The sequence below is a fragment of the Haemaphysalis longicornis genome, unplaced genomic scaffold, assembly GCF_048455015.1.
Source record: "Haemaphysalis longicornis isolate Haplotype H1 unplaced genomic scaffold, Haemaphysalis longicornis Haplotype H1 scaffold_3, whole genome shotgun sequence".
Classification (NCBI taxonomy): Eukaryota; Metazoa; Arthropoda; class Arachnida; order Ixodida; family Ixodidae; genus Haemaphysalis; species Haemaphysalis longicornis.
Genome location: NW_027526335.1, coordinates 190,231,072 through 190,254,365, shown reverse-complemented (window position 1 = coordinate 190,254,365; position 23,294 = coordinate 190,231,072). Strand labels below are relative to the sequence as shown.

General features: G+C 46.9%; 1 protein-coding gene across 1 annotated transcript in view; it reads left to right on the top strand.

Moving 5' to 3' along the window:
- The first annotated feature begins 3,917 nt into the window (after positions 1 to 3,917).
- LOC144173629 (uncharacterized) overlaps positions 3,918 to 23,294 on the top strand; it is a 483,221-nt gene continuing 463,844 nt past the window's right edge. Inside the window, exon 1 of the mRNA XM_077701972.1 lies at positions 3,918 to 4,216. Within this exon, the coding sequence (XP_077558098.1) occupies positions 3,994 to 4,216 (223 nt within the window). The 5' untranslated portion in view covers positions 3,918 to 3,993. The remainder of the gene's footprint in view (positions 4,217 to 23,294) is intronic.

Sequence of the window (23,294 nt, the reverse complement as noted above, 5' to 3'; positions counted from 1 at the left end):
GAACGTCTCCGTGATGGTTCGCTGCACCTTTTGTTGGACCATTCAACGCTTCCCCGTATTTATTGATGTTTTTTCAAACGATTTTCCCGTTTCCCCTTGGTTGGCGGTTGTCTCATCTCGTCCGTGTCGCTATGTGGGACCCAGGCTTCCGTCCGCAACCGCTGCAAGGGCATTCTTTCTGGAAACTCCCTTTAGAAAAATAACGCCTTCTCAACAATTACCTATTTCCGTTCGCCAGTTTAGGAACTTCTACATCAACCACGGCGGCCATTACCTCGCTGCCCTAATGAGGATACGTGTACTTGTCGAAACATCAGCATGGAGCTATAGGTGCAGCCGTTGTTGTATTTTCCTTTTGCCAGTTAGAAGCCATTTCATTGTTGGCCATGTCTGATTATTGTATTTACTTTGCCTGTATCTATCCGTGTCGGTGTTTCGTTAAGCCGAATCTATAGCTGTGTAGATTGAAACCAATAAAACTATTAAATTATGTATAATTTGGGCATTTAGGATAGCTTCTTAGGATGCACACAAGAAGCACACGGAAAAGATCACCTTAATGGGATAATCTGTAAAGATTACCAGCATGGTACTTGAAGAAGAAATTCAGGAATCATACGTTAAAGATCCCCAGGTGGCCAAAATTATCCCGGAGGTCAAAATTAACACTACGGCGCGCCTCATCGCCTGTGAAGCATCGTTACACCCCACAATCAATCAATCAATCAATCAATCAATCAATCAATCAATCAATCAATCAATCAATCAATCAATCAATCAATCAATCAATCAATCAATCAATCAATCAATCAATCAATCAATGGATCAATCAATCAATCAATCAATCAATCAATTCAAGAATAATTTTAACCAAAAGGTTGAAAATAGTTAGGTATGACATGATAGGTTCATGAAATTCCAGCGACCACTTTTGTCTTGCATGAGACCGTCGAAATACGCATTTCATAAAAGAAAATATGGAACAAATAATGGTATCACTTCGGATATTAGACATTAAATTGAGCTGTAAACTTCAGAGTTCGTAAGCGATGTTCCGGGATTTTTTTTATCCTTTTACGCGCTTATTACCGGCAAAACTACGTTAGCAAGTGTGATTGCCGTGCACTTAGTTGATAGGACCGTGGAGCCGGTTTCTCGGCCCGTGCTCTTAAAGGGACACTGAAGTGATATGTAAACATTGCGGGATTACTAGCGCAAATTGTAGTCCGGAGTCCCCAGGCCATGTTTCGACCACTCTAGGCGCGTTTACGCGATTTTATTTAGTAGAAAAACTAATTCGAAAACGCTGTCCTCCTCTCTTTACGCTCGCCCATTTTCTGTGGCGTTTTCGTGTGACGTCAGGAGGGGATGAGCTGGCAATTGGCTGCGCCACGGCTGCGCTACTGCACTGACTGCACGGCTCCCCGGCCGACAGAGTCAGTCGGCCCAGCGTTTCGTCCGCCGGCCGCCGGCGGGTCGTCGCAATCAAGGAGGTTAAAAAAAAAAATTGCTTGGTCGCAATTCGTTCGCTTAATTGAAACGAAGCCAGGACACGTTTGTGAATGGAAGAATGTGCCTTTCTTTACTTGGTTTGTTTGTACACTGTATCTAGCTCCAAGTCAAGGTCGCTTCACACAAGCGCTGCACATGCGACGCTTCGCTGACTGGTACGCCAGTAGGAAAATATAAGGCCTCTTGAAGGCGGGAGAAGAGTCAGCAAAGTCAATATAGGTACTAAGCAAATAAAATCAACTGATATTTTTACCGTACAGCGTAAAACTAGGGCGCGGGAAGCACTTTTTTGCGCTGGGCGAACAAGCACAGCGGTCAGCAGCACGACTACGCATCTGCGAACGCTTTTCCGTCTACGAAATGCAATTGCTAGACGTGAGCTACTGTGGAAACTCGGGCGACGCTTACTGCACGATCGCAGTACAACAAATAGTCACCTAAGCGGCTCGAAATGCCAAAACTAAATAAAAGTGTAAACCGGTTGTACAATATATACCTTATATTAGCCAGGCTTCCGCAACCCGCTCCGTAGCCTAGCAGTCTGGGGCGCTAGGACTTCACCCTATATGTTTTGCGAGTCACGAGTTCGAATCCCCGCGGGTACGTGCTTTTTTTTTTTGTAAGTTAACTTTTTTGTTTTCCGCCGATGTTTTTTATATTGAGTTCACCTTTTTTGGGGCCGCAACGTTCATGGCTACACGAACTAGTTCACAAAACGCGCGCAGGCTGGCACTGGCGCGCTAGCGAGTTCTCGTTGGCGTGCTGTTGCCATAAGCACCGACTGCTTGCAGGCAGTGGGCACAGGCCAGAATGAACAGACCCTTGGCCTGGTGCGAGCACGCTTTTTACGATACAGGCATGAGGGAGGCAAGCTCCAAATATGGGGGAAAAGCGCATGACATTTGGGCGTCTGCGGGTACGCGGAGGGCGTTCATGCACTGCGTAGGTCTCGGCTAGTGAATGCTACGACTACAAGCCGTCCTGGGAGGCTTATCTTGTGCATTTTACAGCCGACAACATGGCAGAAGCGCGGTACGATGATTACTGATATATTGAGAATGCCCATCCAACAAAGCCATTGGTTATGTTTTACAGAACCGAAACCGAAACCGAAACTTGTGTGATTGCTAACCTTGGGCATCGTCCAATCACGGCGCCCCTCCTCTCAACGTCACAGCCTTAGTTGGTGCGGCCGCCGCAAACCGCGCATGGTAGTTTTTCTTCTTTCGCGCTTTGTAAAATAATTACCGATTTGTCAACCGGATAAACGATGAAAAGTGTGCTAATTTGAGCCAGTCTACGCAGTGCAAGCAAAAACGGGAGCTTGACAAATTCACTTCAGTGTCCCTTTAAAACAACTTCCTGGAAAAAAAAAAAAAACGGCACGGAAAACGCCACTAAAGACACAGATTGGCGGAGTGTTTGTGTATCTACGTATCTAGTATTTCATTCTTGTTTTTTTTTTTTTTTGCGCGTTGTGGGAAATTGTTTCATTTAAGTAATGAGGTCACCCTCACAAGGCCTCTGGGGTAAATGTAGATTGCTTGTATGTTTAACGTGTATAATCTTTGCGCGAATCCACAAAAACGTTAACCACAAAATGTGAGAAAAGTCAACTTTTCAAGCCTAAGTGAGCACTAAGATACGTCGTCAAGCGATGTACGAAGTTACGGCTATAGTGCAGTGGGCGTGAACGACACATGATGTATCCCTCCTTCCGCACATAACAGATAGACAACGGGTGAAGTGTTCAGCTATAACTTCCGCTAAATAAACAAAAATACACCGGCTACACCGCACCACGCCGGCCTACAAATGATTCGATATATCGATAAAAAACTTGTGTGTGTGTTCAAAGTGCAGCGCCAACCAGAATCAAAGAACGGCCGTAATTCTTCCCCGAGACTGGAGCGAAAATGTCACCCAAAATTGGGCAATACTGGACAGGGCGTTCTGTCGGAATCTTCAGATCAGACGAAAAAGAAGGGCGTGTAGTACGTTTCCTGCTGAGTTTGAAGCCCAGAACCTAGTTTGAAGCAGTCTCATTCGATTATCCTAATTAACTCCCGACTCCATCAACGTGATTGCCGGACTCACACAGAAGCGCAACAAATCCTCAGGCAATGTTCTGAAAAACTCTGCGCGTTCCTTGAACTGCTCCTAATGTACCCAAGGAACTCGGGCCACGAGCTTGCTCAAAAGGGTGTTCAAAGCGTACCAGCCGACAGGCTGTTGCGCAGTAGAGCGAGAGTAAAAAAGGCTGAGCACGAAGAGAGGGAGAGAAAGAGAGAGTGACAAAAGAAACGCGGGAGAAAGAGCGATAGAAGGAGAAGCGGTGAACGGAGGAGAAGGCTAAACGTTTTCAGCGGCCGCGCGCGCGCGCCCGCAGTCCGAACCCCGGGCGGTGCGGCGGCGGGTGTTGGAAGCTCTCCGGCTCCCGTGTTTCGCATATCGCGAGCTGTGTGCGAGAGGTGTGTGCGCATGACTCGGCCCGGCAGCGTTCGGTGTTCACCGTGCCATCGTTGCTCGATCGTCGGCAGCGGAGTTGCTACCATGGCTAACACGCACGCCATGTGCCGGACACGGGGTCTGGCGCTTTACCTGGCGCTGCTGCTGTGTTTTCTGTCGGCGTGGCTGTCTACTCGACTTAGTTTTCCCTGCGCGGGCGCTTCACCGGCTCAGGGGAGGCCGTCTCGCGATGCACGTGAGTGGAGCTCGTTTGGTCACGCTTGTCTGTTTACTCAGCGACTACGCAAATAAACAGATAGCACTTAGAGGTGACGGAAGTCGTACAATGGCACCTGAGCAGGGTACACGATTAGAGAATATTGATGGCCGAAATTTAAGCACCCGCATGCATTGCAGGTCATGACGTCGATATAACAAGACCCAAAAGATATACCGCAACATTTGTTACACACGCTGTAAATTTGATTAATACATCCGTAAAGACTGAAGTGTTACATTTCTGCTGAGTATCTATTAAAATGGGCTGACGAGTTTAAGCGAGACTATATGACGATGGGTCAAAAGGATATAAGAAGTTATTGAGTTTAAGTAGAATTCCTTCTTGCGGAGATTTTGTTAGAATTATCTCAGGAAACTTTGAATTAAACCCATGTTGAGGACACTCATGAAATTTTATTGTTCATGCCACAGGTTGGGTTTTTTTCTGTGAAGATACAAATCACTGATTTCCAAACTATTTTAATAGCCCCTCTCAATCGGGGTGGAAGCAGAACATTGTTGATTTCGGAATGACTTCCCAAACAAACGGGATTTTCCAGGTTTTCATTCAACCTTTCTCCTAGAAACCTTACCAATAAAGGTCAGTACATTAGTATAGAGTAAAACAAAAGAGAGAGAGAGAGCTTTTATTTGGACAAGGCGATATTTAGGGGAGTGGGAATCACGTCAGCCTTTTTGTGAGCTGTTGTCACTCTGGTCTCAACAATTTTCATGACTATATAATGTCACTGAGCAGCAGCTCCTGCGTTGCTGCCCGTGTTGAATATTTTCACCAACCAGAAGAAATATGTACATAAGACGTCCAATTTACAATGCACAGTGGTATCGGGAGCAGTGCAAGAAAACAAAGCTCGCTCAAGTTCATGCATACCCACACAAGCATAACTTGTTTATTTTGTCTTTGTGTATTTCAAGCGTGCCTATTTTCGAGATGTCATACATGCCTTTAAAAAGAGAGTTATGTAGGGGTACCTTAAAAACTAAACATACTTTATTACCGATCCGCAACTACGTTCCCAGCATGCCGCGCGGCGCGTTTTCTGGCATGAGGTGTCCAGCTTGTACTCGGATAGTCTCTTGGATAATAGTAAAACACGGAAAATTATTCTTCCCTTTCTTAAACAACAAAGTAAAACGCCAAGGTAGATGGTAAACACGCAATCCACAACGGCAACTGCGGCCTTCGTCGCTTGTCGGCCTCCATTCCCGCCTGATGAACTTCGGGGTCCGCACGCCGCTCACGAGCACGGTCACGATTACGCTCACAGGGAGCTTGCCAGCATAGCCAGCTGCGTTTCCTCCCACCAAATCACCCGTAGACCGGTGAACGTGAATTCAAGTCGTTGTCCTTAAGGTGGACTTTACTGTATGGCATTGCGATCAAACATTGCACGTTCAAGTGAGTTAGTTCAAGGTTCGCTTGAAAAACAGAATTTCGCATGCGCGAACAGCCTTACGCGAGGCTTAGAAGGTCGTGCAATTTTTGAAATGTTCAATCATTGAAAATTATTACAATAAACGTACAAGCTTGAACCTGTTTAGCGCTAAAAATACCTATGGGGGTATTCACGTTAGCTGTTTGAAATAAAATTGCACGAGATACAAACAAGCAAGACGAACCACTGGATTCCATGTTAAAGGAGCTGTGTCGGGAACACGCACCTGTCTCGCTAATCGTGTTCGGTAGCATGAATCGCTGACTTCGCTGAGAAATTTAGCCTTGAAAGGCGAATTTCTGGTTCTTTCTTTGATGATGTTCGCCGGTACAGAGGGAACTGTGTTCTTATAAATAGGCAGCCAAAAAGATGTGATCGGTAGGCTACGAGCAGAAACGGGTTTGGTTTAGCTCCAACCCAGAGGGCGGTACCTCAGTTCAAATGTAGTAAAATATATTGGGGCATATCACATCAGAATGTAATAGCAGAGACTTTGGTGTACGCTGAGGTTCATTTGGTGAACCGAGTTTGAATTAAACAGTCGTAGCCATCCTGAAGCGTCACACAAACAAACAAAAATACCCGTTGGCGGAAACGATATCGAGAAAACTCTAGTGCATAAAAAACATGGTGCAAAGTTTTTGAGTTTAGGGTTTTTGATACTAGATATTGTCGACATCTATGCCGTGTTTGCACTGTATATATTGCCTACGGCCTCACCACCAGAAAAGGAGGTAACTTCATATTTGAATGCTTTGATGTTCCAACCGCAAGGCCATAATAGAATATTAACATGCGATTGCGTTCTTAACCACAGCCAGTGTGCAGATGAGCGACCGTGTGGCATAACAAGAAAGCGCGGGTAACTAAAAATGAGTCGCCATGCTTTCTTCTATGTTTTCGCTTTCTAGAATTACTCTCAGCACTTTCTGTTGATATTGATATCGGCTAATGAATTGCACTTGACGCTAACACAGAAACGGATGCGATAGAAAAAGCCTGCATTCCTCGTGAAGATTGCGCTATGACAAATGTTTTATTGTAAATTGGCCAGCAACATAAAACTAACAGAAACACACAAAAAAAGGAAATTTCGATAGAATGGGAAGGCACTAATGCAATTGATATGTTACGCTTGCGAAAGGTCGTGCCGGTAGCGCGTGCTGCATTTACAACGACTCCTCTAGAGACACGATGTGACGTTTGGTGATCGCAAGAGATTGGGAGCTAATATCCTCTCGATCCTTTCTGCCTCGGTGCATAAAAAATCCTTCAAAATTTTCCGAAGTTACTTGATATTTTGATGGGAACAAATTAAGTTTTGTCAAAAGCGGCTGCATTGATGTACCTTGCTCGGTGCGCGGCACGATTTACTGCTGCGGGTAGTCGCCACACGCGACATGCCCTTTTTAGGAGAATCGTAAATTCATTACGTTGAAAGTGCGCCACCTCCGTGACATTTCGCACATGTCGCACGTCTCAGTTGCATCATTTCCTTTCCCTCCCGTCTGAATTCCTTTATATTTTTGGGTTTCTTGTATATTCTATACGTGGTTATGCCATAGTTGTAAATGCGAAGTGCTAACGATAAAAGAACACTTCTTTTTCTTGCGCATTCGTTCCTGTGTTAGCCTCAATAGCAATACTTCGAACTATGTTCCACCAACCAGCATAACACCAAGCTTTGCTTAAGTTCATAAAAGTGGCTTCGGTCACCTTCGCAATGGAGTTGCGAAGACTGGGGAAAGAGCGTAGCTGTGGGTACTCACTACCTTTAACCTGAATTTTCTTAGGTCTGCCCTTCTTATCGGTAGATCGGACACTGATTCCGGCGAACGCACGGCGTCTGTATTACAGTCAAACCCGTTTATAACGAACCCGGCTAAAGCGAATTGATGCTATATATCGAACAAAAAAAGAAACAGTTACGAAAACACATGTGAAACACATTCCTTATAACGAACGGCACATCTGATATATCGAACTCCGTCCGCCTAGAACTGCCTCCGAAGTCATGGACTCGGAGCGGCGTCATTTCGGCTGAGGAGGGAGGGCGAGCGGCGCAGCCAGGTTGTTGCCCTCTAAAGCGAGGTTTTGGCGCGACAACCTCTCTCCTACACAGACGAGCGCAAACGTTGAGAGCGGTCGTGCCGACAAGCGTCGCTCGTCCGCGCATGGGTATCACGTGATCGCGCACTGAGCCTATCCGGCCACGGCATTTCGCTTTCTTCTGCTGGAGCGCCGGGGGCACTCAGCGTCCCGTTGGTTGTGAGAGAGCACGTCTCCACTGGTTGTTCTGTGTTTCCGTGTTGCGACGCCTGATTGCGTGAGTACGAGCTTCCACGCTTCCACTGCCCTTGCAATGGCGGCGGGTAAGCAACGGTGAGTGTTGTCGCTTGCTGAGAAGATGGATGTGATCCACCGCGTGGAGAGCGGGGGAAAAAAATGGAACGTTGCCGCTGCGTTTGGTATCGCGAGGAGTAGCCTAAGCACAATCCTGAAGAACAGGTCGGCCATCGTAGAGAAGGCTCGTGAGAGGCCGAACTCAGACAACAAACGTATCCGGAAGCCGGCGTACGATGAGGTGGAAAAAACCCTCTATCAGTGGTTTTTGGATATCCGCGCACGCAACCTCCCGTCTCCGGCCCAATGCCACAGCAGAAGGCGAAGAGTTTGGCCGTCGTACTCGGAGTTGAAGATTTCACTGCAGGGACGGGCTGGCTGCAGCGGTTTAAGGACCGCTACGGGATTGTTGGGAAGGTCGTGGCCGGCGAAGGCGCTGCAGTTGACATGGACATCGTGAGCAAGTGGGTCTCAGAAAAGTGGCCGGATATCACCGCCAGGTACAATCCTAGCGATATCTTCAACACGGACGAGACCGCTCTGTTCTGGCAGCTACTGCCAAGCAGAACTCTCGCGCACCGTAATGAGAAATGTCATGGAGGCACACATAACAAGGTGCGCATTACGATCCTGCTGGCTACTAACCTGGACGGCTCGTCGAAATTACAGCCGCTTGTGATAGGAAACTTCAAGTCGCCTTTGTGCCTGCGACGGCGCGCGTATCTCCCTGTAACCTACACTTTCAATAAGAAAGCATGGATGACGCGTGCCCTGTTCGAAAACTGGCTGCGCGAGTGGGACCAGGAGCTTGCGAAGACTAGGCGCAAGGTGTGCTTGTTGCTCGACAATTGTTCGGCGCACCACTGCGGAGTATCGCTGAAGCCCATTGAGCTGTGCTTTTTCCCGCCCAACGCCACCGCAGCAGTCCAACCCCTCGACCAGTGCATCATTCGGGCTTGCAAGCACGGCTACCGAAAACGCCTCGTTGAACGGGTGCTTGCAAAGCTTCGTGTCGTCCACGAGCTGAAAATAGACCTACTGGCTGCGATTGAAATGTTGAGCAGCGCATGGAGCGACGTGAGGCCTGACACGATCCGTAACTGCTTCCGGCGTGCGGGACTCACGACGGAACCCGCCCAGGCAGCTAGCCCGGACGAAGACGACCAACATTCTAGTAACGTTGAACACGACAGCATCGGCGCACTGTGGGGAGAGCTCGCCAACGTTCCCGATGCTGGGCCGGAAGGAGTGTCCTTCGAGGATTTTCTCGGTGTTGACGACGACGTCGCAGTCACTGGGAGCCCCTCGGACGCTGACATCGTCACCGATGGGATGGCAGCTGGTGCTGCTGAAAGCACCGAAGAGGCAGAAGATGTCGCTAGCGAAAGCCGTCCAACGCTTAATGAAGCGCTTTCAGCAGTCGATGTTCTCCGCCGATATTGCTTTGAAATTGAAGGACACGGACTCGAACTGGTTGAAACGATGTCTCGTGTAGAGAATGTTGTGCTCGCTGACGCCACCAAAATGAAAGTGCAAAAAAAAAAAAGAAATCACCGCTTTCTATGCGAAGTAGGCAAATAGCTTAAGTAGCTTTATTGCTTATTAATGAATCGTTTTGTGTGTGGTAAGTGGCATACTTAATTGTGTTCGTTTCAGCACGCAGCGTTTGAAGGGGGGGGTGAGTTCCGCGTATAGCGAACTCGTAACGAAAAATTCGTTATAGGCGGGTTCGGCTATATCGAACTATTGGATATATCGAACTCATCGCGGCACATATTACATTTCGCTATAACCGGTTTTCACTGTAACTAGGAGAACACATGCGCGTCAGGGCTGTCATCACAAGGCGCAACCAATACCTGACGCGCGCCTCCCTACCCGAACATATGCGCCGCGACGGGCACTCCCCACACGTTGCCGTCGTCTCCTTTCCTCCTCGCCACTTCCCCCTCACACTTCTTAGCCATGCATTTTCTTTCTCTCCTTGTTGCTACGTCGATTTTTGAGCGACTAGCGGAACGGCTTGAGCTCAAGCTTGAAGGGACCCTGCAACACTTTTCTCAACTTTTTCTTTTGAAATATTAAATGCTTTCAGAACGTAGTCACCCAACACATCCAGTACATAGATTAGGGGATCGCAAAGTACCTCAGCCAAAAAGTACTGCTCTATGCCCATCAGGTACCTTGGAAACTCACTCAAGAGGTTTTTCTCTCTTTCTCAGTTTTGACGGTCTTCGACGGCCCGAATTACGTCACTGAGGCCATGTAGCGGCTGTTGGTCGGTTTTCCTTCTGTTGCAGCAATGAGCGCTTTTCACGGCGTTCATGAACGCAATGAACGCAAGTTTAAAAATAAAGCCAGAAAAACAAAGCAGAAATAAATGGCGTATGTGGTGCGGCGAGCAAATCACGCAGTGCCGCTCCGTACTGGCGATACTAGCTTTCGCAGTGCTTCCTGACGCGAAGGAAATAGTGAAAGCGTTCATCGAAAGTGTTGCAGGGTTTCTTTAAGAATTCCGCTGCTAAAAAAGCAAAGCAGCGTCTGTTGGTCGTTGCCGCTATAAGTTGAGCAGCATATTCACAAAAGTAATTCGAAAATAACTTTCAGCGTTGGCTGTAATTAGGCGGTTTACTGCTGAGCCGGGGATTGCTTGCTTGCTTAATCATTCCCTACCCGCCACTGTTTTGTTTATGGAAGAACAACACGACGCATGTTTCGAAATTTTGGCAAAAGTTAAGCAGCTGCAGGGGCTCTTTATTCGCCTGTAGCACTGCACCCCAGGGTTCCTCATCGGTACACTTGCTAATCAATCACAGAAAGCCGCAGAAAATTATCGCATGAAAAACTCGCTTTTTGAAATGCAGAAAAGGAACTTTGAAATCAGGGAGAAAGTTTAAAATACGGGAGAAAGACTTTAAATCCGTAGCAAACATTGATGAGCTTGGTAAACGCGTTTTGTCGGTGGTCCAATTTATTCCGAACCCAACTACTCAAAAAACTCGGACGCTTAAGAATACATTTAAACCTGGATGTAACGGAGTTGAAAAAAATTCGCAATTTATGGTTACGTGCAGGTTTGTGTTACATGCAGGTTTCGAGTTAAGGCTCCCGTAAATGAAGGAGAAACTAAATCAAAACGCTAGACATCATGGATAGTGAACTCTCCCTTTAAGAACGTATTTCACACTTTAAAAAGGCATGCTTTGCGCCTCAATTCTTCTTACCCACGAAGTTATTCAGTACACGGCACTCCAAAGAATCAAGGTCACTTGCCCATGTATTCACAAACGTAACTCAAGTATCAATTTTGCCTTTTTACACTCTTCGGTGCCTTAACTAGTTTCAAGCACCATGCGTATGCTGAAAGGGCGCCTTTTCGCGAACGTTATGCTCTTTGCCGCAGTCAGACTCTCTGAGAGGGTGTGAGCTTGGACACTGTACCGGACGACGAAATTTATCATCTTGCCAGAGGAGACGACATCTGAAATTGCGACCTTGTCTTGTAAAGACAAATCTGTTCGTTTTCTCACAGCAGAACTCGTCACTGACGAATTTGTACCTCAGAAAGCAGCGGAGACGTGTGACTACACACCGACAGGCGGACACTTAACTTGTGGTAACTACTCGACACCCCACTCACATTGGAAACGACCGGTAGTTTGCGGTGCGGGTAATGTTTGCTAAATTAGGGCCCATATCCAGCCGATTTTTCAAAGAAAGTGCAAAAAAACAATGGCTCATCAGCGAAACGAATTGGTTACATCAAGGCTAGCCGTATCCGTCGCCATGCCTTCGTTAAATAGAGGTCAGAAACACATGGTTTTTCATGGGGCTGACGATTGAGAATTTAAAAACTTCGTTAAATCCAGGAATTCGTTTCATTGAGGTCCGTTACATTCAGGTTTAAATGTACCTACGTGCGTTGCAGGCAATAGGCTTCCGGGCTAGTTCCATCGAGTGGATGAGTGAAATATGTGCGTGGGTATATTGACACCGCGGCCAGAGATCTGACGAATCGGCGTGGGCTTCTCAGTACACCTGTGGTCGTCACCGGCCAGTCCCCCGTTCCGGGGATTTGATAGTTGTGGGTGAGCACATTGACCCCGCAGCCAAATGGGAATGGGTACATGAGCGGTGAGCTTCTGACGGCAGCTGTTATCGCCGCTGGCCAATCCAACTGATTGAGTATGTTGTTAGGCCAATCTTCAGCCTTAATGTTATCTACTTTGCCAGTGCGCTTAATGACCTGCCAAGCAATTCTCGTCGCATTTCAAGCGGCGGGTGGCGGTTTGGGACGTTAGATCTGAAACAGTAACGTTATGTCTAACGCATACCCAATTGGGACATCAGGACACCGCATATTTGCGTTCTCAGATGTAATCAGATGGAATCAGAATTTGGAATTGTGGGTCGGTATGTTCGCATTTCAGCAAATCGGCATTTTGCGGCCATTGTGACCACGACAGCGCTTGAACCGGATTTTTGTAGCACAGGCCATATGAGGCTGTTGCTTTAAGATATTGAGGCTAAAAACTAATGTGTCTCAACATACGCCGAAAGTGACCGTTGTCTTCAGCGGCGTCCACCAAAACGGTGCCAAAGTTCGCGTGATCTGAGCTTCGGGAACTGCGCATTGGAGAGCACCGTGCGGTGGCGCACTGGTGCCGTTTCTCGGCTTTCTCATTCCTACACGCAAGCAAAGTTTTACGAACCCCCAGCCTCCCCCCCCCCCTCCCCCTTCCCTTCGGAGTTTTCTTCGCCCTCGCTGTTTACGGAAGAGCTTCTCAAGGTCGGTGGTTCAGGTGTGTGCTTTTAACCTTTTCTGGGATATTCCTATCCGCCCACTAACTGCCCTCTCGCATCTCTCCGGCCGAAAACAGATGATTCCCCTTTATTGTCACCTCGTACAGGAACTCGCAGAAGCTGAATGATTTTTTTCAGCGACGACATGTTATTACCGCTCTTTTTTGTCATCCTACAGCTACGCGTTGAATTTCAAACAGCGGCCTTTACGTCTGTGTTTCAGTTATCGCGCAGAAATGTTTTGGGGCATTAGAATTCTTTTTCATATGAGTACATTTTGTGAAAAAATCACTTTTTTTATGAATCAAATCCATGGATTACTGTGTGCACTTGTTTCTTTTTTTTTGTAGATATTTGAAATAAACAAAACTACTAACCCTCAGAATTTATTAAAGCAGGAAAATGGCTTCCACGTGCTCTCTTTTCAGCTGGGTGTCGAAACCAGAGCCAAACCGAACCAAAAACCCGAACGGAACCGCTATTTTTTTCGGAACTGAACCCGACCCCGACCATTACTATTTGAGCCCGCTGAACTCGAACCGGAACTGAACTGAAAAAAAGAAATAACCGTTACGAGTTCACTGCGAAACGTTGCGGCCAACCAGTTGTTGATAGTGACCGTCAATGTGATTTGGGTCCTTCTCTTTCACGCAAGATCAACTTCGTAACCTCGCATGCACTTTTCCTTTTCAAGGCAATCGCATATTTATCTACATCTCTACTAACACTCTATACGGCGATGCAAGATCGGGAATGAGACGCGCACCAGTGTTGCAGTGGTATGGTCGCGCGCAGAGTGCAAGACTGTGGGAAACAAACGACGCCCTTTCAGCACTCTGCACGCGAAATGAATCATCGACTTCACAATACCGTCGTTGTTACTCTACAGGAGCATTCAGGCTCAAGGTTGATACACTGGGCAACGGCGAAGGCCCAAACTCTAACCGTACCTCCTTGCTGGACCTCACAATTCGCTTAAAAAGAACGCATGCCTTGAAGTACACATACATGACAACTGCTATCCCCAGGTGGTAAAATTTTTTTACTGTCCTGCTAGATATGGTGCTCTTCATATCATAGGAGCGTCGGGCGCGGTAATAGTTTTCGACAAATGCGTTTTAGGGAAAAACAAAACGAAAAGGTTCACCACTTTGTGTAAGTTGTTCCCCGCAAGTTCAAACAGGAATAGTTATTGCTCTTTTTCTCTGCGTTCAGTCATTCTATCTGCGAAAAACAAAGGGGTGGATTTCTCTCTAGGCCTCCCTTGTTTTGCCCTACCTCTGACCTAACGACGCTCGTCGTCACTGCGTGTATAGCCCAATATAATTGTTGGTTTCCCAGGACGCGTAAAGTGGGCAAGTTTTTACCCCGCATTTCTCTACTTACGTTGACGTCAGGAGTTTGTTACAAACCAATCTTGCATGTGACCGCAATACAGCTAACAAACGATATTTCGTGTTTGGTAGCTGCAAAACTACGCAAGTAATGCGACACGTTTTTGAGGCATGCGATAAATAACAACCTTGGTTTCATCTTTGACAGCCGTAAAAAATTCAAGACAACTTTTTTATATCGGTTTTTAAATTAGAGCAGAAGGGCGGACTTATCTGCAGTGTTGTGAATTTTTGAAACTCACCCATTTTTGTTGCGAAACTAAAATTGGCACAAAGAATAAAAAATGAAGACGAATCTTTCTATAAATTGAACTCCCCAGATTGTTTAGATGCAGAATAACGGGTCTCAAAATTTTGGGAATTTTTGAAAATGTCATATTTGTAACTTTTTATCGGGAATAATTTCTTCGACCTCTGAGGGCCGCGAAAGTACTAGTGATCAGCAGTGGGAGACGGTACTGCTGCTCAGCTCGGACCAAGCGGATCAACTCTGGGCGGTCCAGTTAGCTGAACACGCTGCTAGGATCCTGCGGATCCTGGCTGACGACTAGATGGAGGGCTAGCCCTCCCAAACAAACTGGACGAGTAAATGTTCTTTCTTTCTCTCTCTGGAAAAAGAAACTAGATGTTACGTTAACTCATCTCATTTAGAAGTATGCAAAGCCTCAACAGAAAACAAATATGCCATGATAGCTGCAATAGCTCATGTTTTGCAGAACTGAAAATTTCTAATTTTACATGATGCCTCTAAGGCGTTTAATACGTCTGTGACACTGGCCGGCTTCGGGGTATCGTTTTAAAAAGGGAACATCTTTTCCCTGTCCATTTTCAGACATCTTATACCCTAAGCACAAGTACCTATTTACAAATTTTTCGTTCGAAATAAAAATGTCGACAAGACACACCTGTCCTACCTCTCGAGAAAACACCCCCGACTGGGATGATATCAGTGTCGCTGGGATGACATAAGGGCTGGGCAAAAGGCGGCTCATGGGCTCTCAATTCTTCGTTTGTTTTCTCTAATATCTACGATCATGGTTGTGTGTCCGATCACAGAGACGCACGAGCGAAAGCTATCTTCAAACGGTACGGTGACAACTGCAGCACTGTGTACACAGACGCAGCCACCAACCCCGGAAGGAGAGCTATGACCGCTGTTGTGACTACAGCTCAAGCCCTCCTCACAAGTGCATCAATTCCTACCGCCCATGCACTACAGGTAGAAGAAGGGCCCATAGCCCTAGCAATTGCCCAAAACCCAGCAGATATCATTATTACGGACTGCCAACGAGCGCGTAGAACTTTCTAGAGCTGCTTCATCTCACCTCCCGGCAAGCAAGTCCTACTGCAACATCCTCCACAACACCACGTACGAATTATTTGGGGTCCGCCCTATGTCGATGTTCGTGGCAACGAAGCTGCCCACCAGCATGTCCGAGATCTGACACACCGGGCTAGTCAGGAGTTCGGCGAGCAGTGGCACGTCTTTCCCCTCTTGTCCTTCAAAGATACCACGGAGCACTGCAGCCTGAAGCGAACGATATACCCTCCTCCACACAAAAACCACACAATAAGAACAAGAAAGCCACCCTCGAGGCATCGAAACCAACACCTTTCCCCACCTAACTAGAGCCCGCATTCTCGCCCCCACCCTGCATTCCTCGCAATGCCGCTTCAGCGAGGTTCGGGGCACCCTCTTCCATATTGTTTGTGGCTGGGATAAGAACCATACTTACCCCCACCCCTGCCCATCCCCGCTTTTGAGCACTGGGGGAATGAATGAATGAATGAAACCACGTTCATTCAACATTATAAATTGCGGTGGAAAGGGAGACGGTGTGATAGCAGAGGGAAAGGGTAGGCCTGCCTCCGCTTTATTGACGGACGCCTCGGAGGCAGCTAAGTGGGGGCCGCTTGAATCTTGTGGCTGTCGCGGAGCCGATCACCAACAGGCTCTGGGAGAAGGCACTGTCCAGCTCGGACCCTGACGATCAGCTTTGGCTGGTGGAGAAAGCCAAGAAGCTGGATGGTGTCAAGGGGTCCTAGAATAAGGACTCTTCCCCAAGACTAACCGCTGACGTTTATTCCCCCTCCTGCTCCCTAATATCTAGCTGAAAGGTTTAAAGTTGTTTTTAAAATTGCACCACTGTATTGGTAAAAAGCAGGATTTTCAATTTTTGTTCATAATTTTCTTTCTAGGGTCGTGTTAACCTACTAGGTATTGTCGGCTGACTTCGCCGATAAGTAAAACTCAAAACCGGTTCTCAAACCGGTTCACAGCTTCCGAACCAGTTCGCGAACCAGTTCGGTGCGTGATTTAGTCAAACCGGAACTGAACCGGAACGAAATGAACTCACCCGAACCCGAATTGTAACCGAACCGGCAATTTTACCGCTAGATACTCCTTTTCAGGATACTCGTAAACAGAATTAAATCCATTATTTATCGTCTTATCGAACATTGTGTAATAAATAAAGAGGTATTTGATCGCTTCAACCATAACGGTTCAACCACGCTGTAGGTGTAAAATTTTTACAACTTCCGCAACTCATTTTTAGACATTGGAGTTAGTAAACACAAATTAGGCAATTTACATCGATTACTTTATAACTATCAGCAGTTCTCTGCAGTTAGGAAAAACCGCTTGAAATTCAATTTACCATCCAGCCTCGCTAGGAGGGAAATTCAAATATACTGAATTTGGTTAGTTTTGAGGTATTCGTATGACCGACTTTTAGGCCCCAACTACGCTTTCAAAATTTCACTGAAGGCACGTTTGCGTCTTTTTTCACACCCCAATACATATAAAAAAAAACATTCAAGAAATCTCATCTTGTTCATCTTCCGCTCCCCGGAAAAAAATGTTCCAAGGTTATTTTTCGCGCATGCCCCTTTGTTGCAGCTGTGCTATGATAAAACAGTGAGTATTGTGTGTCTTTTTTGGCATACTTTGGAACATCGCCATGTACGGATACCAATTTGTCCACCTTGCATGACTGACAAGCTTTTCGAAAATAAGCCTCCGTTACCTGAAATTGCAGGAGAGGGGCAGTTCGTCTGCACACTTCTGTCACAATTTGAGGAACGCTAGGGCCTTGTGTAAACAGCAGTAATCAGCAATGGTGTAGGTCTCAACCTTTCTTGGAACTTTTATTGGCGTCGGAAAGCGCGGGAATATGCTCTTGCGAGCGGGAGAATTACGCGGTGTGTCGCACAGTTCTGCGTCAGCAGCAGCCCCCGACTTTTGTTTTGTAGCGTAGCCCTCGGGCGACCGTAATGCGGAAGAAAACAAGATCACGTAGGCGTACGAACTCGGTGTCACGTATACAGGCATAGCAAGGCCCTTTCAACTCCCATTCGCAGGTGAAGCATAAAAGTGCAGAGAGACAATTGAGAGTGCTTTCGTGTGGGAATGCCAAAAGCATTCCATACCCTGGTGAAAATTGTTAACAACATTGAATTAAATGTTTCTTTACAAAAGTCGACAAAAGCTACCAACATCGAGTAGACTGCCTACTTTCTGTCATTAGACTTCCTAGCAACAGCCTACCAACTTTTTGTCAACCATTGGCCACCGTGCTTTAAATGAAACATTTCTGTAAACTTTCTACAGAAAGTTTTGTGTCGACTTTATACTCAATCGATGTTGCTAACCCAAGCGTTTTTTATAAGATATTCAAAATGTGATGCAGTGGGAAAAGCCAACCATTGGTAGACCGTGCTGTCAATAGCTTAATTGAAGGTCGTCATTATTCCTCTCTAAAAGATCGTGTAGTGGCAACAAAAACGAAACAAAAGGAAACAAACAGGTTAGGTTAATCGGGTTCTTCAAGGGACAAGCGTTGATATTTTTCGGAGGCGAACATTCACACGCTAACTTTCTGAAATGTAGCATAACCTCAGAAACGTATCACAGCCGAAGAAACACAAGCGCAAACAAGCACGGCACCGCCAACGCACATTCACTAGCAGTGCACTTAATTTATATATAGCCGCCATCATAACCGCCATCGGCGGGATGGCGACGCTGCGGTGAGGCGTGTCTCTCATTGCATGTTTACAAAACTGCACGTTATTATTTCCACAATACAATACCGGGAAACACTGGGACGTAAACGATTGCACATATCTTCTTGTTTACTTTATAGTTGCAAGCTGTAACCAAACAAAACGGAAAACTGGAATGGGTTGCCTCGGGTGATTGACGCGTTTCTCCCGGAGGTACGCAAAGAGAGAGGGGCGCCGGTGGCGGTTGGTCGAGAGCAGCCAAAGCATCTGCGCCGGCCGGATTAGGTTAGCATGCGGGCGATTTTCGATTATCGCCGTTGTTATAAGCGCGTCCAGCAGTCTGTCGCGAAATATTTACGCACATAATTTGTTCCTTTCAACCATGTAGCATTTAGCTTGCGTAAATCAAAACGCAGTAACGAGCGGTTGCGCGTGGTTGATGCCGCTGGCTGGCGCTTGTTCGGAACCGCTGATTAGCCATGTTGATCACCGTGAAGAGTGAAAGCGAGCAAGTCGTGAAGGACCAATCCGTGCGGCTGAGAGACGAACTGGTTATTCCGAGGGAGAAACTGCGCGGCTCGAGGTACGAACAGTGAAAGTTGCTCCCTTTTGTTACTTCTTTTTCCCTGGAGTGCACAAGTGTGAAGATACATGCAGAGAGAGACGGAGAGAGAAAGATACGTGTGTGTGTGTGTGTGTGTGTGTATGTGTCTGCGTGTGTGTGCGCACGCGGGCGCGTGCAAGCGGGCGGGCGGGCGTGTGTGTGTGTGTGTATGTGTGTGTGTGTGTGTGTACGTGCGTGCGTGCGTTTGTGTGTGTGTGTGTGTGTTTGTGTGTGTGTGTGTTTGTTTAAAACCTGATTCGAACAAAGTAACGTAATTTGGTTAGTCAACCACCAAAAACGTTTGTCCAGAAATATTGTGAACCTGTCCAGGTATTTAAAAAAAACCAATATGAATTAATTCAAATCGGACTCCAGGATGAGGGAATCAGATGTTTGCGTTCAACTAGCGAGCGCCTCAAAAACACTTTCAGTGGTCATCCTACAGACGCTCGTCAATAGACAAATGTCAACATAAATTCGATAGACTTTCTATCTAATGTCTACGTAAATTAAGTAGACTTTCTATATACAACAGTCAATGGACGAGTGCAACATACATTCAATAGACTTTTTGCAGACAACTGTCAATAGATTGTAAGAGTATGTAGGATAGCAATAAAGTTGGTAGGATGTCAACAGAACGTCTACAGAATGTAAAGAAGGCGTTTTTGTAAAGCTAGTATTTCAAGCTAAGCGACCCCCTCTGTGTAATTACGTCACCTTCTGTTATGATTACGTCACCTTCTTCATCGTCATCAGAGGAAAATACGCGAGGTATGTAATCTTCCCGTCGCAACGCTTGACGTGGTGTCAGCTGTTGGGGGTTTTTTAGCTGCAGCGAGCGCTTGCCTCATCGTTCGCCACGCGGAATTTTTGTGTTCCAATGCATCTTCTCCTGATGTGTGCTTCCGTGAATAACCTCGTTTCCACCTCTGCCTGCCAGTGACCCTCTCTGGAAATTCCGTCTGGAGGAGGGTCTCAAAGAACCAAAGGGTCGGCAGGAGTACTCATCGTCTGCGCCTCAACGTGGCTTACACCCGAAGCTTCAAGTTCAAAATAAGCTGGGAGAATTGACCACTGTGCCGCCAGTGCGCTGTGAGCGAGACTGCCGAGCATTTGTGTATATCGTATGCCCGCGATTTGCCGCTGCGCGAGCTGTCTGTCGCGTGCATGACGTGAAGAAAGGCTTCAGTTATGTCGCTTTCTTGGATCCTGAGTGAATAATTATGACTCGTCTTTAGGCATGAAAATTTTCCCCTGTTTTTCGCGGGACTCTGGACTACAGACAACTTTATAATTCTTTAACTGTGCACTTGATTTCACATCTACGCGTTTCCTTCATCATCCACATTTCTTCCCCCTTTTTGTTATTTGGGGTTCTGAGCTTCCTCTCGCCATTAAGACAATTTTGCTTAGAGGTTAATTTCTTGCTTTTTATTGGGTGAGTTCCTTTTGCGTATTTAATTTTTTTTCTCATTGTTCTCTCCTCAATCTTCCACATCCACCTCACCGCATTTTAATCATCCCCACCTGGCGTAGCAAGCACTGCCGCTAGGAGAGCTGTCTTCTCCAGTCCACATTAGGAATTCTCCTTCTCTCCCTCGTTTCGCAACTGCCGCTGAGGTATACGCTTTATAACCCACCGCAGAAGAGGCAGATCGAACAGCAGAAACGTGTCCAGTGGTGCGGCTGCGGCCAGTCACTACCACTGCATGATTTTTACCATCGCGACCTAGCCGCTCTTTGTCCCTGCTATTTATGCCCGAGATAAATAATCAAAAAGCCGACATAAATATAAACGCCCCCTAAGTCGCTCACCATTTGACCAACTGCCCAAAGACGTCTTCATACATCCAGCGACTGCATCACCCCTTGAACCGCTAAACCGTCGGCATCTATTGGATGATCGACAAGCTGTCGAGATGTTATAGGGCTTCACAAATTCATATTATGTTCGATTCCTGAGGTGTGACTCAAGTGGCCTTTGATCTGTGCCGTTTTGCGTGATGGGTGCAAGAGCCTGCATCCCTGCGCTCCGTCATGCTCCAAGCGGTCTGCGCGATTCTCCAGGGCCCGTGTTTTTATCCTCAGCTCAAGATAAAGTGATCCTGCTGGCCCAGGGTGTTCCTGGAGCATAAGGGCTCCTGGCTGCCACACGAGAAATGATGAGTTACATACTCTCTATTTGAAAAGGATCCAAAGTGAAGTTTCTTCTCTTCTCTCCCTCGAGTCAAACTGTCGCCTGACACTAAACCTATGTTTTCTCGGTCGAGCTGTTTTCTGTGCCAATTGAAGCACTTGTCAAGCGTAGATTCTGGCATTTTTGCCGTGTGTGCGCCCGCGACTCGGTCTGGCAGTTGTGACTGGACGTTTTACGTTGGATTCCTTGACCTTTTTTATTTATAAACATTAGGATGCCTCGACTATGCCTATCTTTCTAGCGTGTACGTAATATGGCGTTCCTACAATGACATGTATTTTAAGTAGTCTGGCAAACTTAAGTACCGGAGCTTGAATTTGATTTCGATTTTTTTGCACGCTAAGCCTGCTGCTTTTTGGTATGTTTGAAGGACATTTTGTTACATGTTTGAAGGAAAACTTACATGTTTGAAAGACATTTTGTTTTTTATGACGTAATTTGCTCCCTAGCCCTTTTTTGTAGTGTTTAGACGACTTACTGCTGCGCTCCGCAGTTAGGGCACCTGGATTGGTGTGTTTTTTTTATTATCACCCTTTATTTATATACGGCATTGCCGATGCTCGTGCAACGTAAAACGTACCCGTTACCCGAATATATGCAAAATGGCATGTTCATTTAGTCCTGTAAATCGGCTTTACTCCAATATTCAATTCTGCCCTTTAGCCGCGCTCGTTTATTTTCTAATGGCTTTAAATCTGACACACCTTTCCAATACGGGTATTGTTCTACAATTTATGATTAACACCATTTTATGGTGGAGGAAAACGGAATTTTTAAAAGTATATAAAAGGATTAAAGCCCCAATTACGTTAATGGGACTCAAGCCTTATGTGTCTCATGAGGCAAAAAAATAGGGTCAGCTGGACTGGAAAAATACCTAAGCTGGAGGCCACGCGTAGGTTACGCTTGGTACGGATAAGATTAAGCGGGGTTATGCTTAAAGTCTCCATCAAGTTTTCTGCGCAGGTTTTCACATCTCTCGCAAAGTGGAATGCGTTAGCACGCGGAAGAATTGGAGGCAACCGGCTCCGCGAAGTCGGGGTCTGTAGCGCGATCTTTTGTGCGCTTCCCCCTTGAGGGGCGAGCGCACGTCAACTGGTGAGGAGAAGAGCACGAGAAAGATCCCGCCACGAACGCTGGGCAGAGTGTGCTCCAAGGTCGAGCGGTGCCGGCGCGCGTGATGACGTCATCGCTCAGTGAGGTTTTCCAGCGCACGTTTGCCGGCCTAATACCAGCCTAAACAGCATCGCTGTTAAAAACCATGGGTTGTGCGCAGCGCGTGACCACAAAATTCCACGCACGCGCATGGAACATGGCTTTGAAATAAAAAAGCGCCAAGAGGAGAAAGAAGCACAGAAACCCCGCATGAGCGCGAGCGTCTCACGACTCCACGAGCAGTCGCGATTCATGTCCTCATACGGGACGAGGTGAAGCCTTCACCACCTGGTGTTCGGCGCGGCCAAGCAGAAAAATAAAAACTACCACGAGCCCCTTGTGGTTCCACAAGCGCACGCGACTCCCGATGTCCTAGCCAAGAAGAGCCGTCAATCTACCTGGTGTTGTCAATCCGACTCACGGTGGCCCTGCACCGTGAGTGGGATTGTAAAGTGCTTTGACGTAGGCTGTGCCGCCAGATGCGTCATCGGCTAAGCGCAGCCGACCACGCAAGTACGCCAACAACATTGAAGTGCAGGAGGCGTGCAATGCCTGCAGAAGCCATAATGCTCACATGTTCAAGCCGCGTGGGCAGACCTTAACTTCCCGGGATTTTTTGCCGTTCCTAGACTAGTCACTGGCATTTATTTCCACTACTCTAAACGGAAGTACTCCGTATAGGCAGTAAATGGCTTGGCCTCTTGCGTGCTCCGTATGCGGAGTTTTGTACCCCCTATGAGGTAGTGTTTTATAAACTCCCCTAAGGGAGAAAGTTTCTTCAGTCATTTGGCGGAGCATTCTTGCTCTTTATTACTCCGCGGAGGATGGCAGCTTTTGGGGGCATTTAACACAGTATCTTGTGCTGTCCATTATACCGCTGAGGGGAGGTGTTTTTCTGGCATTTATCGAAGTAGTTCATGTCATTCAGCACCGCCTCCCCCCCCCCCCCCCCCCAACCGAAGGAGGGCATGCTTAAGCATGCGGCGGAGCATTTCATGTCCCCTACAGCTCGGCTACGAATAAGAGCTTTTTGAATGTCTAGTGAAGTATTTGGTGTTTTTAAGAACCGCGCTGAGCAGTGCAGTACCGAG